Source organism: Ascaphus truei, unplaced genomic scaffold (assembly GCF_040206685.1).
Source record: "Ascaphus truei isolate aAscTru1 unplaced genomic scaffold, aAscTru1.hap1 HAP1_SCAFFOLD_367, whole genome shotgun sequence".
In the NCBI taxonomy this organism is placed as follows: Eukaryota; Metazoa; Chordata; class Amphibia; order Anura; family Ascaphidae; genus Ascaphus; species Ascaphus truei.
Genome location: NW_027456694.1, coordinates 337,603 through 359,141, shown reverse-complemented (window position 1 = coordinate 359,141; position 21,539 = coordinate 337,603). Strand labels below are relative to the sequence as shown.

General features: G+C 45.3%; 1 protein-coding gene across 1 annotated transcript in view; it reads left to right on the top strand.

Annotated features, from left to right (window-relative positions):
- Positions 1-21,539, top strand: part of LOC142483769 (uncharacterized) — a 72,274-nt gene that overhangs the window by 13,400 nt on the left and 37,335 nt on the right. The window contains exons 4-7 of the mRNA XM_075583752.1: positions 6,011-6,136; positions 6,258-6,314; positions 13,727-13,808; positions 19,893-19,947. Coding sequence (XP_075439867.1) covers positions 6,011-6,136; positions 6,258-6,314; positions 13,727-13,808; positions 19,893-19,947 — 320 coding nt within the window. The remainder of the gene's footprint in view (positions 1-6,010; positions 6,137-6,257; positions 6,315-13,726; positions 13,809-19,892; positions 19,948-21,539) is intronic.

The following is a 21,539-nucleotide window of genomic DNA, read 5'->3' as shown; positions in this document are numbered from 1 at the left end:
TTTAAATCTTTGTGCATTATCTTATGTTACTATAGCTGTATTAAAGACGCAATCAAATTTTATCTTATTTTTTTTTACATAGGATTGAAGCAGGGGGTTTCCGGAGCTGAACCCTGTTAATTTCAGCTCTGGGGACCCTCTGATCCGGAAATACTTGCCTCCCTAGGGGGTGCCGGTAGCCGATCTGCTGGGCAAGCAGGGTTCATGTAAAAAGATTCCGCTTCCTGTAGCCCAATAGGAAGCTGTGACATCATCAGGTTTGGCTGCCAATTAGCCTGCCTATTGGAGCTTTAAACTTTAAATCCCAGCTAGCTCTGCCGTAGCCGCTACCGGTAAGTATCTCTGGAAGTAGAAGGTCCCCAGGGCTGAAATTAATGGGGTACAGCTCCGGAGACCCCCCTGCTTCAATCCAATGTAAAAAAAAAAAAGGTTTTGCAAAAGAAATAGCCCAGTGGATTTGCGCCTTTAATAAATGTTGTGTATTAAAGTAACACCTGCTATCCAGACAAATGTAAAGAATATCTCTAATTTATTTAACAAGGTTCAATTGAACCTTTTTTTATTATGGTTAACAAAACACAACATAGCATGGAGTATGTACTAAGAATAAAATGTGCCAACAGGTTTTGCTTTATTATATTTTGCAGAAGATTAATGAATTAATGTAATTGCAGCTCTTATAGGGTACAAGTGAAATGCTGCAGTTGTTGAACATACTGTAGTATATATCTCTTTGTTGTTTTGCTGACAGCAAACAAAGTACAGGGTTGCTTAGCATTTAACATCATTTAGCTGTCTCAGTGAAGTCATTTTGAGTCCTTTCCAAATCTTAATAGAATATATTCCAGTTATTTCAACAAAAACTGGGGGAGAATCTAGAATGGACTTTGCACTGGAGATAAAGCCAAGATAGCCTTTTTTTATATATCATCATCATCCTCATCTCCTCTTCATCATCCTCATCTCCTCTTCATCATCCTCATCTCCTCTTCATCATCCTCATCCTCATCTCCTCTTCATCATCCTCATCTCCTCTTCATCATCCTCATCCTCATCTCCTCTTCATCATCCTCATCTCCTCCTCATCCTCATCTCCTCTTCATCATCCTCATCCTCATCTACTCTTCATCATCCTCCTCTCCTCTTCATCATCCTCATCTACTCTTCATCATCCTCATCCTCATCTCCTCTTCATCATCCTCATCTCCTCCCCATCCTCATCTCCTCTTCATCACCCTCATCCTCATCTCCTCTTCATAATCCTCATCTACTCTTCATCACCCTCATCCTCATCTCCTCTTCAGCATCCTCATCTACTCTTCATCACCCTCATCCTCTCTTCATCATCCTCACCCTCATCTCCTCTTCATCATCCTCATCCTCATCTCCTCTTCATCATCCTCACCCTCATCTCCTCTTCATCATCCTCATCTCCTCTTCATCATCCTCATCTCCTCTTCTTCCTCATCTCCTCTTCATCCTTATCATCATCATCATCATCTCCTCTTCCTCCTCATCATCCATTGTCGATCCAAAGCTTGATGAAGCCTCCCCAATTCTCTTCCAGGTACTGCAGTTGTATATCTCTCTTCTCCACGTTGCTCCAACAAATTTTCCAATTTCGTCCTCATATCTTACTTTTAGTAATTGTCTTGCTTTTGTAAGATCCCTTGGAATCCAGTCAAATACCATCTTTGTCCCACTATGGTCAGTACTTCTTGCGATATGTCCGGCCCACTGCCATTTTTCATTTGTTCCCCCTTGTGATAAAGCCACAGACTTTAATTTGCTTCTGAAGTCAATGATACTCTTTTCCTGGCTCTTCGGGTAATACCCAGCATGCGTCTATCCATGCTTCTTTGAGTTGTCCGAAAGCCTCTGGATTATGTTCTCATTTTCACATCCATACGTGAGCATGGGCAGAATACACCTCCTTAAGGCACAGTGGAAGATTCACTTGAAAGATGGTTTTGTTGCTTCCAAATGCGCTCAATCCCATCTTCATTCTCTTATTTTCATTTGAAATGTTCCCATCCATTGACCATTTGCCGGCCAAGGTTGATATAGTTTTCAGATTCTTCTAGTTCTATTCCATTTTTTTTAACCTTTGTAGAGTTAACACATATGTTGAACATAACTTTGGTCTTGCTGAGACTCATACGACGACCCACCTTCTTACTTGCTCAGTGAGTTCTCCAATTTATTGCTAGATGTCTTCAAGACTTGTGACAAAAATGTCGTAGGTTATAATGATGCTAATGTCCTGTAGGAAGTGGACTCGCAGAGCTAAGGTATTGGGTATATTATCACCGACCAGAGCCAGGGGACAGAGTCCTGTTGAGTAGTCATAGTTGGGAGCCAGTCAGAGGTCAAGGCAGGCAGCTGAGATGCAAGGTCAGGATAACAGGCTGGTGTTATGGAAGGTGGCAGAGGTGCAAGGTCGGAGTCAGCAACAGGGAATCCACTGGGCACAGGAAAACATGTGATAGAATACCATGCATAGGCAGGAGCTGGGAGTAACTGACTGCTATTTAAAGCCCTGGAAGAAGTGTAGCCAATTACCAAGTCCAGGAAGAGGTGGAAAAACCAAGATGGCCGCAACTGTCACATGAGGGCAAGTTCCAGCAAAACCCTAGACCGGAACCCTTCAATAGGTGAATCATGTATTTCACCATTCATTTGGAGAATGCACTTTATATGGATTTTTTGTCACTCTGGACACTCATTATGTTATCCGGATACTGATGGACTTATACATTCATATTTTTGATATTTTTATAGTCTACATGCGATTTTGAGCACCATCTCTCACCTAAATATATCAAGCCTTGCTGTGAAGATTTGGCAGTCTGAGTACTGCAGGAATCCTACCCGGGCAATGTATCAGAGTGTCAGCTCATGAGACATAAAAACAACAAAGAAGGTAGCGCTAACCAACAAGGATGTGACGTAGTGTATAATACCCTATGTAGAAATGGTCAATCACACATAGGGGGCTGCCTAGGATACAAAAAACTGACCCCCTGGTCAGAGCTAGAGCATGGAAAAAGGATAGTATCTGGAGGCGCCTAAAATAACAATTTGTACAAAAAGGATATATGAAAACCAAGCCTGTTGGCTGATGGATTGTTGCTCCTCACCATGTGCTTTAAAGAAAAGAAAAAGCACAACACATAGCGTAATACAGTTGATGATCGGACAAACAACACTTAAGACAACATATAACAGCTGAGAAATAGATTGGTGAAATTACACAATAAAACATTTAATAACAATTAATAATAATTCATATTACACATGGACATGTAATAGTATGGACAAGTTTAAAAATGATTGAAGTGCTCCGCAGCACCGATGGTGACGGTTGCAATGCCTACTCACCAGATGGAATAGGTAAGCAGGCGGTGGATAATTTAGAGAGTATCCCCTCTCGTTTCTGTGAGCTGGTTTCTGCTGGCGGGCGTCTCCATCAACGCGTGTGTGTTGGTCTACATGCAGGATCTCCCGCGGCACGCTGGGAAGGACGCCCAGATGGTTTAGAACGGCAACAGCTGATTCGGCTCGCCGTCAGCAACAGCAGGCTAGCTGGTTAGCAGCGAACGCAGATTCGGCAATGCGTGGGGGGAAAATCACCAAAGGCCAAGGTGCAGAGTACTGGAATCGCCACCCTACGCGTTTCGAAAGCTCTCTGCTTTCTTCCTTGGATTCACCTTTTGGGATTTAAACTGGTGCTTTTCTTTTCTATGCATTAATTGATGCCAAAATGCCTCAATTAAGGCTGAGTGCTTTGATATTTATTTGGATTGCCATGCTCATATCTGGATGCTGAACATTTTTGACAGATGGTTTAGATACAAGCTTAAAGCTTTGTGGCATAACACAATGTCACTTACGTACGTTAGACTAGACGAAGGACCAGCCATGTATTCCCTCTGGTGGCAAGCATACAATCAAAATGTTTGCGGATTTGGATCCGCCTCAGAACGGTGAGAGAGAGAGAGCTTAAGGCCAAACCTAATGATGGTGTCAGACCCAACAGTCTTGGGCTTATCAACTCTATATACTTAGTATGGAAATCCTTTTTTTGGTACCCAATCTGCAGGTGGGTTTTATCCAAACAATCCGCAGAATTCCGGGGAACGGATCTGGACTGTTCCGTCCACCTCTAGGTGTTAACTAGCAGAGTTGAGCTATCTCTGCATGAGATTTGCAACCCACCAATTGTTACATTGATGAGATTCAGTTTCATGTAAAACGTTAGAGATACTGTATGTCAGGGCGAAGGAAAGATACCCAGCAGTAAAAGAAAGAAAGGGTATTACAGATGCAGCAAGACTTGCAGTCCCCAAGGCCACTGCCGATAAAGCAAATGGTCGCCACGTAGGGGACAGTTTCTGCCGTCACCGCACTGTGTGGGGGTCTATGATTCCGGTTCAGACCCAGCACCGCGTCTTCAATCCGTCCTGCCAGTGACCGACAGTAGCAACACGAACAATAAGGCAGCGTCCATATGCTCTATGGCCTGCTTCATAGAGGGCCGGCCTTTTGTTCGTGCTGCGCTCGCACGATTTTCCAGCAGACAACATTTTGTTTGTTTTGGTCATGAGACGGCCGGGTCACGTGAGTGGTTCAGCCCATGAGGGCAAACCAGCTTCGTGACGTCATGACCGCGCCCCCGACATGCCTCCTCGACGCGCCTCCCCCTCCCCACCCCAAAGGCCATGGATCTCTCGCACGCGCCTACTATATCCACGGCCTATGTCTTGCTACATCTGTATTGGGCTCATACTATGGTGCTGTGGTTTTTTTGTAACCGCGTTTGCAGCCACTAGATTTTGGTAAGTAACCTGTTTCTGACTTTTTTGTTCACACTAAGGCAAAGGAAGAATGTACCGGATAGTAAAGCAGAATTGTATCCACCCAACTACATTATGTGAAATCACTTAAAGGAGAAATCCGCAACGTCCGCCCATTTTGTTTAACATAAGTGGGAAGCAGGGTGTCCCCAGAGCTACACTGCGTTGATTTCAGCTCCGGAGACCCTCTTTTTCCAGAGATACATACATACATACATTCCTGCGGCATGCTGGCCAATTGGAAGTGACAAAATATGATGTCCCCGCTTCCTATGGAAGGCTGCACCTTGCGCGGGTTAAGCATCTATGGAACCTGGGGGATCCCTGGAGCTAAAATGAATGTGGTACAGCTCCGGAGACCCCCTGCCTTTAACTTTGTTAAATGACACAATATGGAAGTTCATTGTTGATAAGGACTCCTACTACTGGAGACTGTGATGGCAGATACAATAGATTTGTTCAAAAAAAAGGTTGTACATCTTTTTAGATAGGAATGATATACAGGGATATACCAAATAAGTATACATGGGAAGGGTGTTGATCCAGGGATTAATCCGATTGCCAATTCTTGGAGTCAGGAAGGAATTTGTTTTTCCCCTTTTGAGACATCATTGGATGATGTGACACTGGGGTTTTTGTTTGCCTTCCTCTGGATCAATAAGTAAGTATAGATATAGGATAAAGTATCTGTTGTCTAAATTTAGCATAGGTTGAACTTGATGGACGTACGTCTTTTTTCAACCTCATCTACTATGTAACTATGTAACTATGTAATATCTACTATGTAACTATGTAACTATGTAATATCTACTATGTAACTATGTAATATACACAGTATATACTGTAGAACACTGCCTAATATCGAAGGGTCTATTTACGAATGTTTTAAGGAATCGCAGTAGGGTTATCAATGGGATTCCATTTCTTTTATCCCATTCTGCAGCAATGGAGACCTGGATAAAAAGCCCTGTTTTCAAAGACCGATGTGGTATTGTGTAAATGTGTCCTGACTGCCTGGGAAAATGTGCCTAGCTCCCGTCTCATTCATTCATCTCACAGACGTCCAGGAGTTTAAAATGCCAACGTGAGAGTGTGCTGGTTACCGGGTCAGTGTTCTCTAATGTGTTACATAGTCTCAGCTTGTCTCCCTAAAGTATTCCACCGCTATCAGCTGTCAGATTCACGGCTATTGTCTTCTGCAGCAGGAAATTCGGAGAGAGGAGGGATATCAGGACTCTTCTCGCCTGTGCGAGGAGAGCAACAGAACTCCACGAACGACAGCAACGTGTCACTGTTATTGTGGGGGGGGGGGGGGGGGTAGAAGACAAAGCAGCCTGGAGGTTGGGGGGGGGGGTGGTGGGAAAAAGCATCTTTTCCGGTGAACATTTTTTTCAACCGCAGTGCAAAGAGCAGGAGAAGCTGCAGCCTGCCAAAAGAGGAGAGCGGACGCAGAATTGGGTGAGTACCATTGCCAAGTGCTGTAACCAACACTAGCTATGCAGCAGCAGCAGTGTTTCATGTAACTTAACTTAAGCTAATTAATTCTGCATCAAAATCATATCAAATAAGCTTTATTGGCATGACGAAAGAACCTTTCAGTGTTGCCAAAGCAGGTGTAATAGGGGGTGGGGTACATACATTTGCTCACACGAGGGACCACAACTTGGGATCCCCCCCTCCCCCCCATGCCTTTCTCCATCACATTTAGGACTGCAAGAGATGATCACATTGGAGGAGCTCGGGTTAAGGGGGTTGGTGCATTTACCATGGAATGTATTAATGAGGCTACATATTAGCGTTACACCTGCTATCCACAACACCAGCCTCTCTTGCGTCATACACAAGATCAATTTGTTGATTAAAAAAAAAAAACAGCATAAAGTTGAGTACGTTTCGGAAAATATATCTGTATCTGTATCTGTTAGCAGTTTGAGTTTTGGGGTGTTCTGCAGAAGATGAATGCATGCATGTAATTCTCGTTTTCTGTTTGTAAGAGAGGCACTTATTGAATGACATGTATCTGGGGCTCCTTTCCTGTGCTTGCTTAGTATTAGGCATCATTTCTCTGAAGTCATACTCTGTTACAGATGTTTCAAGGGTTGTTGCGCGTTCCGGTGAGATAGTCTGCGAGATTCTGCCATTGAATCCTACGGAAACCCCTGGGATCTTCTGCATTATAACGCGATATTCTGCATATCACAAGTTTTGTTTTTCTTCTTATGTCACGCAGACCGTTACATTCCTTAATGACATGGATTTCTGTGGTTTTCAGTGTAATTGGGGGAAACTGGGATACATGAGAAAATAAGTTCGTTTTTGATAGTCCCGCGCCGGTAGTCAGATATATACCTATGTGAGTACTGTCGCGGCCCCTTTTATTCTCCCAACATCTCCGAATTTTTTCGTGGATATTTTCTGAATGCCACGCACTTCACCGCGTTCATGCCGCATTCACGTTCATGCATTCAATATTACGATCGCGTCACAATACCGGAGCATTTTCCGGAAAAAAAAAAAAAAATACTGCATTTGCCCGCGGTAATCAGAGCTGCGCCGATACGGCCGCATTAGGCTAAAGGCGGCCGCCACTGTATGTATGAAACCTCCCAAATGTGCATGATGTCATTAAGTTGACACTTAGGCTGCGCTTGTGGTGCAGTCGCCGGCGACAGCGACGCGACGGTGACGTCATGCTGCGGTCGCTGGAAAAATCAAATTGACTTGACTTCCAGCAATCGCGACCAAGCCGTCGCTCCGTCGCGGCGCTGCTACTATAAGCGCATGCGTCGGCGGGAATACATTTGTTTTGTCGCGTCGCCGGCACCACAAGCGCAGCCTAAGAGATTCAGTTGTTTGGGTTTGCGTCAGGGCCCCCTTCACAATATAGTGAGGGATTATGGCGGTAACACACAGTTACCGATATATTGACTTCCATTCTGGTGAATAGTAGTGGATGAATTGTTAGCTGTGCAACTCCCAGCTTCTAACTGGATGGAACTCTGCTTCATCAGGGGTAGAGCCTCAGGAGTTGCGTGTAACCGCGCAGATCCCCAGCGCGCCGGTATAGTTGCCGCAGGGATTTAACGTAAAGTTATAGCTAAAGGTGGCGTTACTCTCATCCACACCCTGAGACAGGTCAGTTACACGGTCTGGGTAAGCTAGGTCTGATATAACCATCATATTGCTATGTACAGGGTTGTTTTCCTCTCCTGCCTTACTTTTTGTTACTTTAATTAAACACCTACTCAGGGACCTGACAGAAGTAACGCCAGCTTGGTGTAAGACAGGCTTAACGTCGAGTTATTTGAAGCTAACGCCAAAGCAGCGCTAACTTCACATTGTGTTAAGAATGTGCTAATGAGATCACTAACGACCGTTTGTTTTTGCATGTATTTAGCTTTCAGGATACCCGATAAACCCGGGAAACTAACGGGCGCCACCTATTCAAGTAACGTCACATTAGTGGGTCAGATTTAACAGATCTACCCCTCAGTGAGCAATTTATTTATTTAAAAATGTTTAACCAGGAAGTAATACACTGAGAGTTACCTCTTGTTTACAGGTATTTCCTGGGCACAGAGTTATGATAACATATAATAATATATAATAATAATAACATGTTCTTGTATAGCGCTGCTAGTTTTACGCAGCGCGTTACAGAGACATTTTGCAGGCACAGGTCCCTGCCCCGTGGAGCTTACAATCTATGTTTATTTGGTGCCTGAGGAACAGGGAGATGAAGTGACTTGCCCAAGGTCACAAGGAGCCGACACCGGGAATTGAACCTACTTCAAACTCAGCGCCAGAGTCAATGTCTTCTACTCACTGAGCCACTCCTTCTCCCTACATGGTTACATTAGGTGAATAGGGTTATACATTATGTATAAAGACTTTGCATGCACAGCAAGATATAACATTTGTTACAGACATATGTAACAGTTACAGACTGCCTCATTCCCACTAAATTGTAAACTCACACGAGCAGGGCTCTTATAACCTTTGTGTATCTGTTTGTGCATGCGTGTCCATCTATCTATATATTTCTCAAACCCCTTCCCCTCCCCGTTACCCCCCTCCTCCCCTTCCCCTCCCCCCCTCCTCCCCTTTCCCCCTCCCTCCTCCCCTTTCCCCCCTCCCTCCTCCCCTTTCCCTCCCTCCTCCCCTTTCCCTCCCCTCCTCCCCTTTCCCTCCCCCCTCCTCCCCTTTCCCTCCCCCCTTCCCTCCCCCTTCTTCCCTTTCCCTCCCCCTCCTCCCCTTTCCCCCCTTCCAGTAAGGCAGCTGCAGTGGAGGTGGAGGTGAGTGGAGCGCCGGGGAGTGGAGGGAGGTGAGTGGAGCGCCGGGGAGTGGAGGGAGGTGAGTGGATGTGCCGGGGAGTGGGGGAGGTGAGTGGAGCGCCGGGGAGTGGAGGGAGGTGAGTGGATGCGCCGGGGAGTGGAGGGAGGTGAGTGGATGCGCTGGGGAGTGGAGGGAGGTGAGTGGATGCGCCGAGGAGTGGAGGGAGGTGAGTGGATGCGCCGGGGAGTGGAGAGCCGGGGAGTGGAGGGAGGTGAGTGGATGCGCCGGGGAGTGGAGGGAGGTGAGTGGATGCGCCGGGGAGTGAAGGGAGATGAGTGGAGTGCCGGGGAGTGGAGGGAGGTGAGTGGTTGCACCGGGGAGTGGAGGGAGGTGAGTGGAGCGCCGGGGAGTGGAGGGAGGTGAGTGGAGGGAGGTGAGTGGATGCGCCGGGGAGTGGAGGGAGGTGAGTGGAGCGCCGGGGAGTGGAGAGAGGTGAATGGATGCGCCGGGGAGTGGAGGGAGGTGAGTGGAGCGCCGGAGAGTGGAGGGAGGTGAGTGGAGCGCCGGGGAGTGGAGGGAGGTGAATGGATGCGCCGGGGAGTGGAGGGAGGTGAGTGGAGCGCCGGGGAGTGGAGGGAGGTGAGTGGATGCGCCGGGGAGGGGGGGAGGGGTGTGTGTGTGTCTCCTTTGGCCCATCACTCCGCCTCAGGCCAATGAGAGGTGTGCGGGGGCGGGCGGGCCAAGGGAGCAATCTCATTGGCCTGGCCCAAGGTCCAATGCGATTGCCGCTAGGGACACAGGGAGACACATACAGACAAAGACACATAGGACGATTTCAGAAATATATAGATATATAACATCTCTGTACCCCCATTATACTGTGATAATAATAACACATAGGGGGATATTCTAGTAGATGTGATATTGTCCTTGTCAAACCGGGTGGTATTACAAGGCAATAAGTAGCTTAATAAATATTCATGATTACGCTTGCTCAGGGACACAAATCGCATATATTACATCACGTGTATTAAAGTTGCAATTCCGCAAGGTTTAACAGCTAACCCGCACGGATTGTATTTTATTTCTGTTTGAAGTGGAATTAACATAACATAATATTTCTGAAAACAATTTGAGTTTGTATTATAATTAGCAAAATAATCTTTTTTGAAAAAAATAAATGCTATTTTCCACAACATAAAGTGCTTCATATTTGTACATAACAGTGCTCATCAAATCAAAATCAAGTTCAAATCGAGTGCCAAATTCTATCAAACAAATCAACATGCCAATCAAACTGAAAAAGGTAATTTATGTAATTAGTTATTTCCACTTCAATGGTCTCACAATTTAACATGGCACTTAAAGAAATTGCTTTCATCACCAATAACATAAATAATAACTTGTTAACAATATGAACTGAAATTGCAATACTTGTTTTCTCTTACACACAGCAGGCAAACTATTAATAAGATCCAACGATGTGGTTTTTAGCGTCTTCATAGCTAACCTGCAACCTGCAATACATAATAACTATATATACAGTACATGAATACTCCATATTTGGACAAATAATATACGTAGCTAAATATATGTTTGGCAAACATTTTTAAATACAGAAGTAAAAACTAAAAAACACCTAAAACCTGTGTCAAGCAGTAGAGCTGTATGCTGGGATAGTGGTGCTACCCAGCAGCTGGTCAAGCTCACACCGCTCACACTGCTAGAGCTGCTGCCCAGAATAGCAAAAGTAGTGGGTTCTAACGTTGCTCCATTCCTCGCAAGGTGCTTTAGATTCCAATTCAATACAGTCGCAATGGGAATCCTTTTAGGAATGTTTAGTCAACATTAGGAATGTGAGAGATTTAAATATACTTTGCATATCTCATTAGCATATCTCCCAGGTACCTCCGGTTTGCTCCTTTGTGTGCCCAGGTGTGTCTCCTTATTTATTTGTAGGGAGGTTTGAGGGGATATCTATAGAATTTAAGACTCTATCAGAATAGGTCTTCCCCCCCCCCCCGAAAACACCCATAAGCAAATGTCTTGGGTCTCTAATATTAACTAGAAACGATACTAGAATTGATTAATGGCACTTCAGTGCAGAGATAGATTTAAAGAACCATTTGGGTAATTATTCTCTTCGAAGACAGGATGGAGAATACATAACAATGTGGCTCCTAAAGAAATAAACCGTGGAAATGTCAAATATAAGTACAATCCTGCAGCTCTAGAGCTGTTTAAATTCACATGGTTCCAGATTCTTTTCGAGAACTTTGCCTTTTCTCTTATTTTTTTTTAGTGATTAAGACATACTCCCTGGCCAAACGTTCTGTGCATTTTCGGGTCTGTTGGGGGTTTTCCCGGTAATTTGAGAGAAAGCCTCACACATCCCATCAGTTTTGGAAGCAGTGTAGCATTTGTAGTTTATTAAAGTAGAGGCATATATTTACTAAGCAATCATCTGCCAAAAGACACATGGCAGCCCACCGACTTGAATGGCCTGTAGGTGTATCCCAGCACCGATAGGGTTCCTCATGGTAAAAGTAAATATGGCCCATAATTAGAGATTACGTGTGATGTGCCGTGCATAAGATGGGGTCCATGTTAAAATGGACATGAAGCCAAAAGGTGACACATTGTGAGTGCTGATTTGCATGGCATTACCCAGAATCCCTGGCTGCAGTGAAAGCACTGTATGCTAAGCGATAATGAGGAAAGACAGGGTTGCAGTTGCAGACCTGGCTGAGACCTACAATGCACCTCACGTGGTATTATTATTTACTGTACATTTCCACCTAGAATAGGACTTTGCTCCAGTTTTTGCACCACGGGAGTCAGCTTGTTAATTTGGCCAGCGCCAAGGAGGAGGCGTTAGAGAGGAGTTCCAGGGTGCACCCAGCCGTGAGGTGTATCAAGCTCCACTTGTTCTCCTTTCAATCCCTTCAATCGGAAGTCTCGGGTGGCGGTAAACTATCTGGGGTAGAAACCAAGCTTGGTGCAGATGACACGAGATGGTGCAAGGCATCCGAACACGTTCTCTGTTACTGTATACTCATTATCCTGGCCAACCCTTATTGTTAAGACAGCTAAAAAGGGTGTATTGGGGGAATTCATTGCATGTTCCAGAACAACATTTCAAAGTCAGAAAAGGTTCAGAACTCATGGGTTTATTTAATTAGCCTTTTCGTTTATGTTAATTATGTAGGGTGATTAAAATACTTTGCTATCACTCATACAATGAATTTCTTTAAATATATAGGTCAAGTGAAGTAAATCACCTTCATTACCAGAGAGATGACTCCTGTCTGCAGAGACGTGTCCATAAATCAAAACTTATACCATTATACCTGTACCTTTTTATGCTTTAAAACATTCTCCACCGAGTCAATTTTAGCTCTTGAATTAATTAGAGAGACATTAGCAAGAGCGGCTCTGCTGCTGGTAATTTTATTTAACGTGTAATGAAGATGGAACATTTTGGCCAAAATTAATCTGCGAAAGAGAAATTGAAAATGTTTTTTTTTTTTAATGGCCCCGTTTGTATTTATAGCAGCAGCAAATCCGCTTGGTATTTTGTTAATTATTGTTATTTATTTTGACCTCTGAACCAGGTGGACGTCTTTGGCAAGACCATGTCACTCCGGCACTGGTGGACAGGACCACATACACGGGACGATACTGTACTTATACGATAGACTCTCCAACATGGAAACATAGGTTTTAGTTCCTCCATCAATGTGGTATAGAGGAGGTCCTAACTAAATTAACATTTTTTGATAAATGCATGTTAATAGGGTGAGAAAATGCACTCCTTTCAGCTGATTAAGACATTCTACTTTTTGTTGTTGCGTGTTGGAGCATGCCATCAATCTCCTGGCTGTTCCAAGCTGTTCCATTAATGGGGATCAGCTCCGGGGACCCCCGTGCTTCAACCCTATCTTTAAAAAATAAAAAAATAAAAAAACCTTTGGATTATCTCCCACCTCACGTATGCCAATTGAAAGCCGCAATATCACCCGTTTACCTTTACCGATAGGGTCTCCAGAGTGGCAAATAACTAAGAAGTTTCATCTCCGGGGACCCCCTACTTGCCATCCTTTTACACACAGTGCTTCCACTGCCGCCAGGGATTCTGGGTAATGACATGCAAATGAGCACGCAGTGCCACCGTTTGCTTCTTATCCATTTTAACACGGGACCCCTATAAGCATATGCCTGCCGCATTACACAGCTTTTCAGCACAGCCTGGGTTAAAGAAGTGCAGAGCCTGTAAACCGACTCACAGACAGCTGTTTCCACCTTTTGGGTCTCATCAGTGCGAGGCTGGTTATACTGGCTCTGCAATATGAAGCATACAGTATCTCTTAGCATGCAATGTTTCCACTGCAGCCAGGGATTCTGGGAAATGACATGCAAATGAGCACTCACAGTGAATCCCTCTTTGCTTCTTATCCATATTAAAAGACGAGCATCATCCTAAAGCATGTACCTTTGCAGTGCCCGTGTGCCGTGCCAGGTACAGCATTGGCCGTGGCATGCCAAGGACCCTAGTGATGTACCTGGTGTGTTATGGACTCTTGCTCTCTTACCAGGGGCTGATCAGGCTGTCCGCTCTGATAGAGAAGCCAGCCCGGTTAAAAAGCAAGTGGAGCTCTCCCCGTTTCCGGCAGTCAGGTATCGGCTGCATCAACAATTGATCACATGATACGTAAAAAGGAGAGGTGGCGCCTTCGGACCAACGGCAGTGCACAGATTGAACCCTATAATTATATCGTAACATTTGTCAGAACCCCAACCCTCTCTAAGGCTGCGGCCCCGCTGCCTACGCTGCACGCGCGCCTGGGAGGCTGGCGGCGCGGGCAGCCGAATTCCCCGGACTGCAGAAAGCTGCAGGGGGAAGGACAGGGGGGAGGCGTGACGGGGGAGTGACGGGGGCGCGGCTGTGACATCACCCGGCAGGTTCGTCCTCATTGGCTGAACCGCCGGGGGTCGTGGCCTAGCGCTCCGTCGTGACTCCTGATCTCAATTTTCTTGAGAGCAGGAGTTTGTCGGCGCAGTGCGGCGCCCCCCCCCTCGCAGCGGGCCTGGCCCCAATGTGGGGCGGCTATGGTCCCTGCAGCATCAGCCACAGCGGGCGCTGCAGTAGCCAGCGGGGACCTGGCCTGACAGCGCATCTGAGATAAGATACATTGTAAGGAACCCCAACCCTCTCTAATAGCGCGTCTGAGATTAGATGCATTGTAAGGAACCCCAACCTTTTCCAATAGCGCGTCTGAGATCAGATGCATTGTAAGGAACCCCAACCCTCTCTAATAGTGTGTCTGAGATCAGATGCATTGTAAGGAACCCCAACTCTCTCTAATAGCGCGTCTGAGATCAGATACATTGTAAGGAACCCCAACCCTCTCTAATAGCTTTAGTAATGTCCGGCGAACCCAAGTGTTTCTAGGCATCCCTGTTGAAAAACCCTGGATTAAGCAGAAACTAAAATGGGTCTTTCAGATGCTGAGCAGCTTATAACAGTGCAAAGAAAATGTATCTTTGGCACTGAATGGGTCAAGAAAAATAATTAATGGGATACAGTATACAATACTGGCTGGAAAAATTCACAGCTGCATTGAATCTCAACCACCCCACTGTACATCTGCATTGCCCCAAAGGCGGACTGCCTGATGGGGCTCCCCAAGGGCTGCTCCCCTCTGCACAGGACCAGTGTGCTAAGGGTTAACATTTGCTTGCACTTTGTGGAACGTCAACCCCACCCACTGGGATGTTAATGAGCCAAGAGGGCAAATAACTTTGTGTTCATTGCTGCATTGAATCTCAACCACCCCAGTGTACATCTGCGTTGCACCAAAGGCGGACAGCCTTTAGAGCAGCCGAATGGCAACCAAAGGGTGTGAGCCGTTTGCTGCAGGTCGCTGATGTTTGGTGATGTTAAAGCTTCTCTATTTCAATCTGAAACTCACCAGCGCTTTATCCCTTGTACCCAATTTTCCAACTCTATCTGTCCATGAAATGTCTGTGAATTCACTGTATAACCCTGTTCTTTTAATGTAACCGTGTATTGTTATAACTCTGTGCCCAGGACATACGTGAAAACGAGAGGTAACTCTCAATGTATTACTTTTTTATAAATATAATAAAATATTGTCCCACCAAACTACTACGACACAATCGGGCAATGTATCATGATTCCTGTCTTCCCTAAGGAGCCTATTAATTTTACATGGAGTTCTGTATCAATCACAGTGGTAGATAATGATCTCCACGCCAAAAAAAAAGTAGCCACAGGCTTAGTCACGAACACAAACACATCAATAGATGCTACAGTACATATCTGCTGATCCATGTAATGGTAACGTAACCTTGAAATCAATAACTAGAACACCTTATGATTATTTTTTACTGAGAAACAATTACATTAAGTCTACCAAGAGCCATCATTATCACTGTTGGATCCTTAAAGCCCTATAAAACCTGGTGGGTTTTATAAACATTTTTTGACAGCACAACTCCGGAGAGGTTTTTTGTATGTAACTACATCAACATTTGAGAGTATGTTGTTACACAAAGAATGTGCCACAATGTTGCCCCATTAGATAGCTCGTCTTCCTTAGAGATAATGTAGCATGGAGGCAATAAACATACATTGTCCCTTTCTGTTGTTCTTCTTGTTTCCTTTAAAATCCTTACTTGCCCTCGGCATACAATAAAGGGTTTTAAGTCTTGAGCGTTGGCTCCCAAACATAGTTAATATGGTTGGAGCTCAATAACCAAGCAGATGTGACTTTTGGAGCTGTAGACATTATTAATAATGAATAGGCAATCTGCATTTCTCCTGTACTGCAAGTTGTTCTCCAGCACGGGAACAGCATACTGAAAAGAGGCGCAAGACTCTTGTTATGGTCCAGTATTCAGAATATGGGCACAGGAAGAAGAATGTATTTCAAATACCAAACGAGGGGAAATGAATAATATTATTTTTATAATGTCCATTTTTTTTGTTATTATTGATACTACAGTATTTGTAGTAGCATTTACGGCTCAGATCAACAAAGTTCCATTACTGACTTACCTATTTACCTATTACCCATTACCTATTTCCCGTTACCTACTTACCTATTACCCATGTTTTATTTCCCATTATCTACAGCAGGGGTGCGCACACTTTTCTTTCTGCGCCCCCCTGCCTGCTCTCCTCTGTTCTTGCGTCCCTCCCCCCACACATACCTCAATTCGGGGCGCGCCCCCCAGTTCGCACCCCCCTGATCTACAGTATATATATATATATATATACACACACACACACAGGCTTTGGCCATTTATTTTTGTGGGTTATTAAATGTGTGTTTATATGTTGTGTCATTGCAATGCTTTTTGGTAGTTTAGGTATTGAGATTTTATTTTGTGTTTCTGTTGTGATTGTATTTGTTTCCTTACTCTGTCTGTTCACCGGCTCAGAGAGATCAACAATGGAGATAGAAGTGAAACGGGCACACGGACTTGCTAATAAACGAAAAATGTATTGTGCCAAGAAATCCAACGTTTTCGGCTGTGCAGAACAGCCTTTGTCAAGGTTGCCCTCACCTTGATTTTTTTGTTTATTAGCAAGTCCTTGTACCAGCTTCACTTCTATCTTCATTGTTCATTGGCTCAACCCTTTGTATTGTTTTTAGTATCTCTGAGTAGTTGTTTGTTTTCAATTTTCTCTCTTTTTTTTTTTATAGATGTTTAATACCATATAAGAGTTCCAGGATACTAGGTACTTTCTATCCTATTTAGGCCAGAAAATAAAGCCACAGGGTAAATCTGATCCACCCCCGGCTTCACAGGTGTTGAAATTGGTGGATGGGCAATCCAGGCCAGAGTTGGCTGTTGTTCTAGGGTTCCCTCACCTGCCCGGCTCATTGGGAACGCAGGTATTTAATGCTGCTTTTCTGCTGTCTCTGCCTCTCTCCTAGAGCCTGGAGGCTGGGCTGCATCCAGCAGACAGAAAGGGGACAACCTTCCCCCTGCCAGGGAAAAATCTTCATCCTTATATGCTTACTTTGAAGTCTCTTTGTTATGTCGTTGGAAAGCAGATAAGCCGCCCAACCTTAGTAAAGGAAATTCGCTGTTTAGTTAGTGCTCAGTAGAACAGGGATTTGTTTTTGAATCTCCGTTAAAGTGTTGCAGTCCCACTGCTGGGACTAATAAAGCAGGCAGAAGCCTGAGTAAATCAATATTGTGGTACCAGTTCTCTATTTGGTGACCCTGAAAGACCGTGTCATATCGAGCCTGGAGAGACAGCAGAGCAACCTGATGGAGGTGTGTGTTCAATCTCCGTGCACTGACCACTGCTGTGTGGATCCTGCAGGGATCATTAAATATCTCCCCTAATAATACATGTCTGTGAAAATGAGTTGCATACAGCGTGTACCTGTTAGATTTATGCATTTCGTTGGCAAATGAAGTATTTCAAATTTTTGTGTATCATCTAGGGAGCAGCAGGGAGTCGTATAATTATGCAATTTGCTCACAGCTCAATATTCTTACATCTTGAAATGATAATTAATGCTACTCCAATTTCTTAAAATCCCTTTATGTCGCCTTGCAGTGGTGTCCTGCTGTTCCGAACATTTTATGCGTTTGCATGTTTCTCTGCATAATAACCGCCGTTCATAATAACAGCCATTTCAATTTGCTATATAGGGGGAACGCAAATAAAGTTCAAACGAGTCTTGGCAATACTGTAGTTTAACGCTAAGAGAAGATGCGTTGGACATACGGATCCTTGTGTTGCAGGTCCCCTCTGGTCGCGGTAAGGGACTTTTAGCCGCGGTCAATTTGCCGCCGGCCGTGTCGGACCTCTGGTAGATCATTAGTGTCAGGATTAGGGGGTTAAGGTTTTTAGGGTATGGGGTTAAGGTTAGGATTTTTAGGGTAAGAGGTTAGGGCAGGGTTGGGCAACTCCAGTCCTCCAGTGCCAGGGATTTAGGATATCCCTGCTTCAGTACCGAGGGTACAGTCAAAGACTGTGCTGAAGAAGGGATATCCTGAAAATCTTACCTGCTGGTGGCGCTGGAGGACTGGAGTTCCCTACTCCTGGGTTAGCGGATAGATGACCCGCGGAATCAAATAGTCCCTGCGGCAAATTGTTCTGGTAGCGGAACGGTCGTGGCGGAATGTCCAGGACCGTGTGGTTGTAAAGGGATTAGTAAAACAATATACTGCAATGTAGTAGAAGACTATATACAGGTGTAGCAGACTTACTGACTCCCGTTGGAACGTTGCAGCGGGACACACACAACTCGACATTGTTTTTAATCTGCCGGGCACACAAAAGGGGCGGGGCTAATGTGCTATTTCACCTGCAGAGCGCACCAGCTAGTGCAGTAACGTCGGCTACATCTGGTTAGAACAGTGGTTTCCAACCGTCTATTAGGCCGCGGGCATGGTGCCTCGGGCTGCGCTGAGCCGTGCTCCTGCTCTGCCTCGCCTGGTCAAGTTGGTGCTTTTTTGCGTCCTGGCAGGCGAGGCGGTGAGCGCGATTTGGGGCCGGGGTGAAGGCGTGGTGGGAGGCGGGGCTAGTCCCTCGTTCCCATTGGATGGTTGCGGTCACGTGACCGCTCCTCCGCTCCCCTCAGCGCCGAAATTGTAAATCTGGCTGTCTCCTTCAATTTGCTGAGCGTCCGCACGCATGCGGAAGGGGATACTAAAGCCGCGCTGATTACAGATGAAGGGGGTAAGTTCATCTGCTTAGCGCGGCTCAGCGGGGACTGTTCTACCATGCCCGCGCCCTTAGTCTAGGAACCCTATAATATATTGTGAAATTCTGCAGAACCCCAACAATCTACCCTCCCTCCCCATTTTTACTCACAATAGCCCGTCCCCCCATTTTTACTTACATGACTCCCTCCCCCTGTTTTTACTCACAACATCCTCTTGTCAGTGCCCAGCCGGTGATGCAGGAGGGCTCGCCAAGGCGGCCAATACAGGAAGTTGGGCATGACATCCTGCTGGGCCTAACTTGCGGAACCCTTTAGGGATCCCGGTTGAAAAACACTGGTGATAGGGAAGCTGCTTGATGCACGTCATGATGGGATGATAACAATTCTGCATCTTTGACCTGTCATTGCACTTACATTCCCTGTGGCACAAAAACCCACCTCTGCCAGACCTGATATATTAGTAAGTGACTCCGCTACAGTACCTGGGGCTATCAGGTTTAACTAACTCGATTGATATGCTTTATCCATTTGATGCAGCAGCAAACAGTAAAAGGGAAATATATATATATATTAACACATTGTATGTATATACACACATGCACACAAATGCGCACGCACATGCGTGCACAGGATTGGTACCGCAGGCCAGCGGGGTCCCCCGGACACCAGCGAGGACCCCTAGACACCCGTGGGGACCACCCAAGAACCCCCAGACACCCACGAGGACTACCCGAGGAGCCCCAGACACCCGCAGGACCACCTGGGGACCCCTGTGGGGACTACCTGGAGGCCCATGGAGACACGCAGGGACCCCCTGGAGGCCCACAGACACCCGCGGGGACCACCCGAGGGCCCCCAGACATCCGTGGTGACCATCCGAGGAAATACACATTGGGTGACACGTCCCTATCACTAAGTGGGGTATTGAAAAGGAACACAGTGCCGCTCCCCTAATTGGGTGGGATTTGGAACTATCACATTTAAAAAGTTCTCTTTTCACATCCAAAGTCATTTTTCTAAGTCTTTTGCTCTCCATTCCCTTTAGCTAAAGCCCTGTTCTCATTTCAATATAATTTGCATAAATTTAGCATATCGCCCAGGTGTGCTCCTTTTTCAGCAGAGGCATGCCTCCCTAACTTATTTGGAGGGACGCTTTAGAGGATATATATACAACTGGCGACTGCGAATAAAATGAGAAAAGTCTCTGTGTCTTTGTGTCTGTCCGTCTCTCAAAGAAAAGGGAGTCTTTTGTTCTTTTATTACAGTGTAGCATAAACCTTAAAAAAAAATCATTTTGTGTTATTGCACTAGAGGAGGAACCTGACAAAATAAAAAAAATGGGGAAAAGGTTTAAATAAGTCTCTAAAGCCATCGCAGAAAATACATTTTATTTTTCTTGTTTCAAAACACTTTACAGTGGTGGCACACGCTGGACCTCTTTTTAAAAAGCAAGCCATCCATCATGGTGTATGATTGGTAAATTGAGGGTCTACAGGGAAATATCCACTTATGCTTCCAAAGAGTATCGTGTATAAATTGCCATGTCAGTGTTCCATTAACACTCAACATAAAACCACATGGGGCGAGAGATTGTTCACTGTTCACTGTCCATCAACTGGATTACATGATGGAAGTTACTTGGAAGTTCTGTTCACAGAGACAGCTGATGGAAGGAGGTTTCAATACATACAGAATACCATACAGCACGGTGCTTCCAAATTAATGCAGTTGTCGTTAGAGAAGAGACTTCCGTAAAAAAAAAAAAATGTCTTCACACCTTTTTGGCTCTGCAATACCTTGAGATGGGCCAATGTGTGACATCGTATTCTGTCCATCACATGTTCAGGGTATGTTAGGTGCATGATATTGAAAGGAACATCTTCACGTTTACAGTGCGCTAATGACGTATACCAGGTACATCCTGGGTACCTGCTCATTCTGTAGGGGGTGATTGGACTGACCGCTCTGGTGGAGCGGCCAGCCTGATTGAGACAGAAGCGGAGCACCTCTTTTGGTGTCAGTCAGGATCATGTGATCTCTCTGGGGCAATCACGTGACTTGGAAGGGGCAGAGGTCAGGTGTCACTCTGTCGGTAATATAAAAGAGAGCACACAAAACGCTTATAGAAAAGTACCGTTTTGATTTTAAAAAAATACATAAAAAGCATATGGTTTGACACTCTCATGGTGTCCATCAATAAAAGCCGTCACACTTTTAAGGGGACGTGTGGCGCTCACTCGGAGGGTCCTGTAACGTCCTTTGGTATCCGGATCCTTGTGTTTGTCTGCTGCAGTATGCTCCGTCGATGAAGCCGGGGCAGGCGCTGCTGTGAAATCACCTGCTATTAATTTGATCTCCACAGCAATTTGTAGACAGCCGGAGGGACCAAGACTTCACCTCAGGAATTGGGGTACCAACCAGACTTCAGGGGACACTGCCAGCCCTACGCGTTTCGTGAAATCATTCACTTCATCAGGGGTGTTGGACTCATGGCAGTCTCCTCCTTTTTATAGTGGAGGTGATTGAGGGTTGTTTCTTATGATCACTCTCTTAGTTAATTTGATGTATACCAGGTGTATCTTTAAAATCAGGGTATTTTAACCCTAACCTTACTTCAGAGTGTCCATAGGAGTGACTAAGGATGTTTTCAAAAGGTACTTACTAATAGCACAAAAAAAAGAGTTCTATTTTG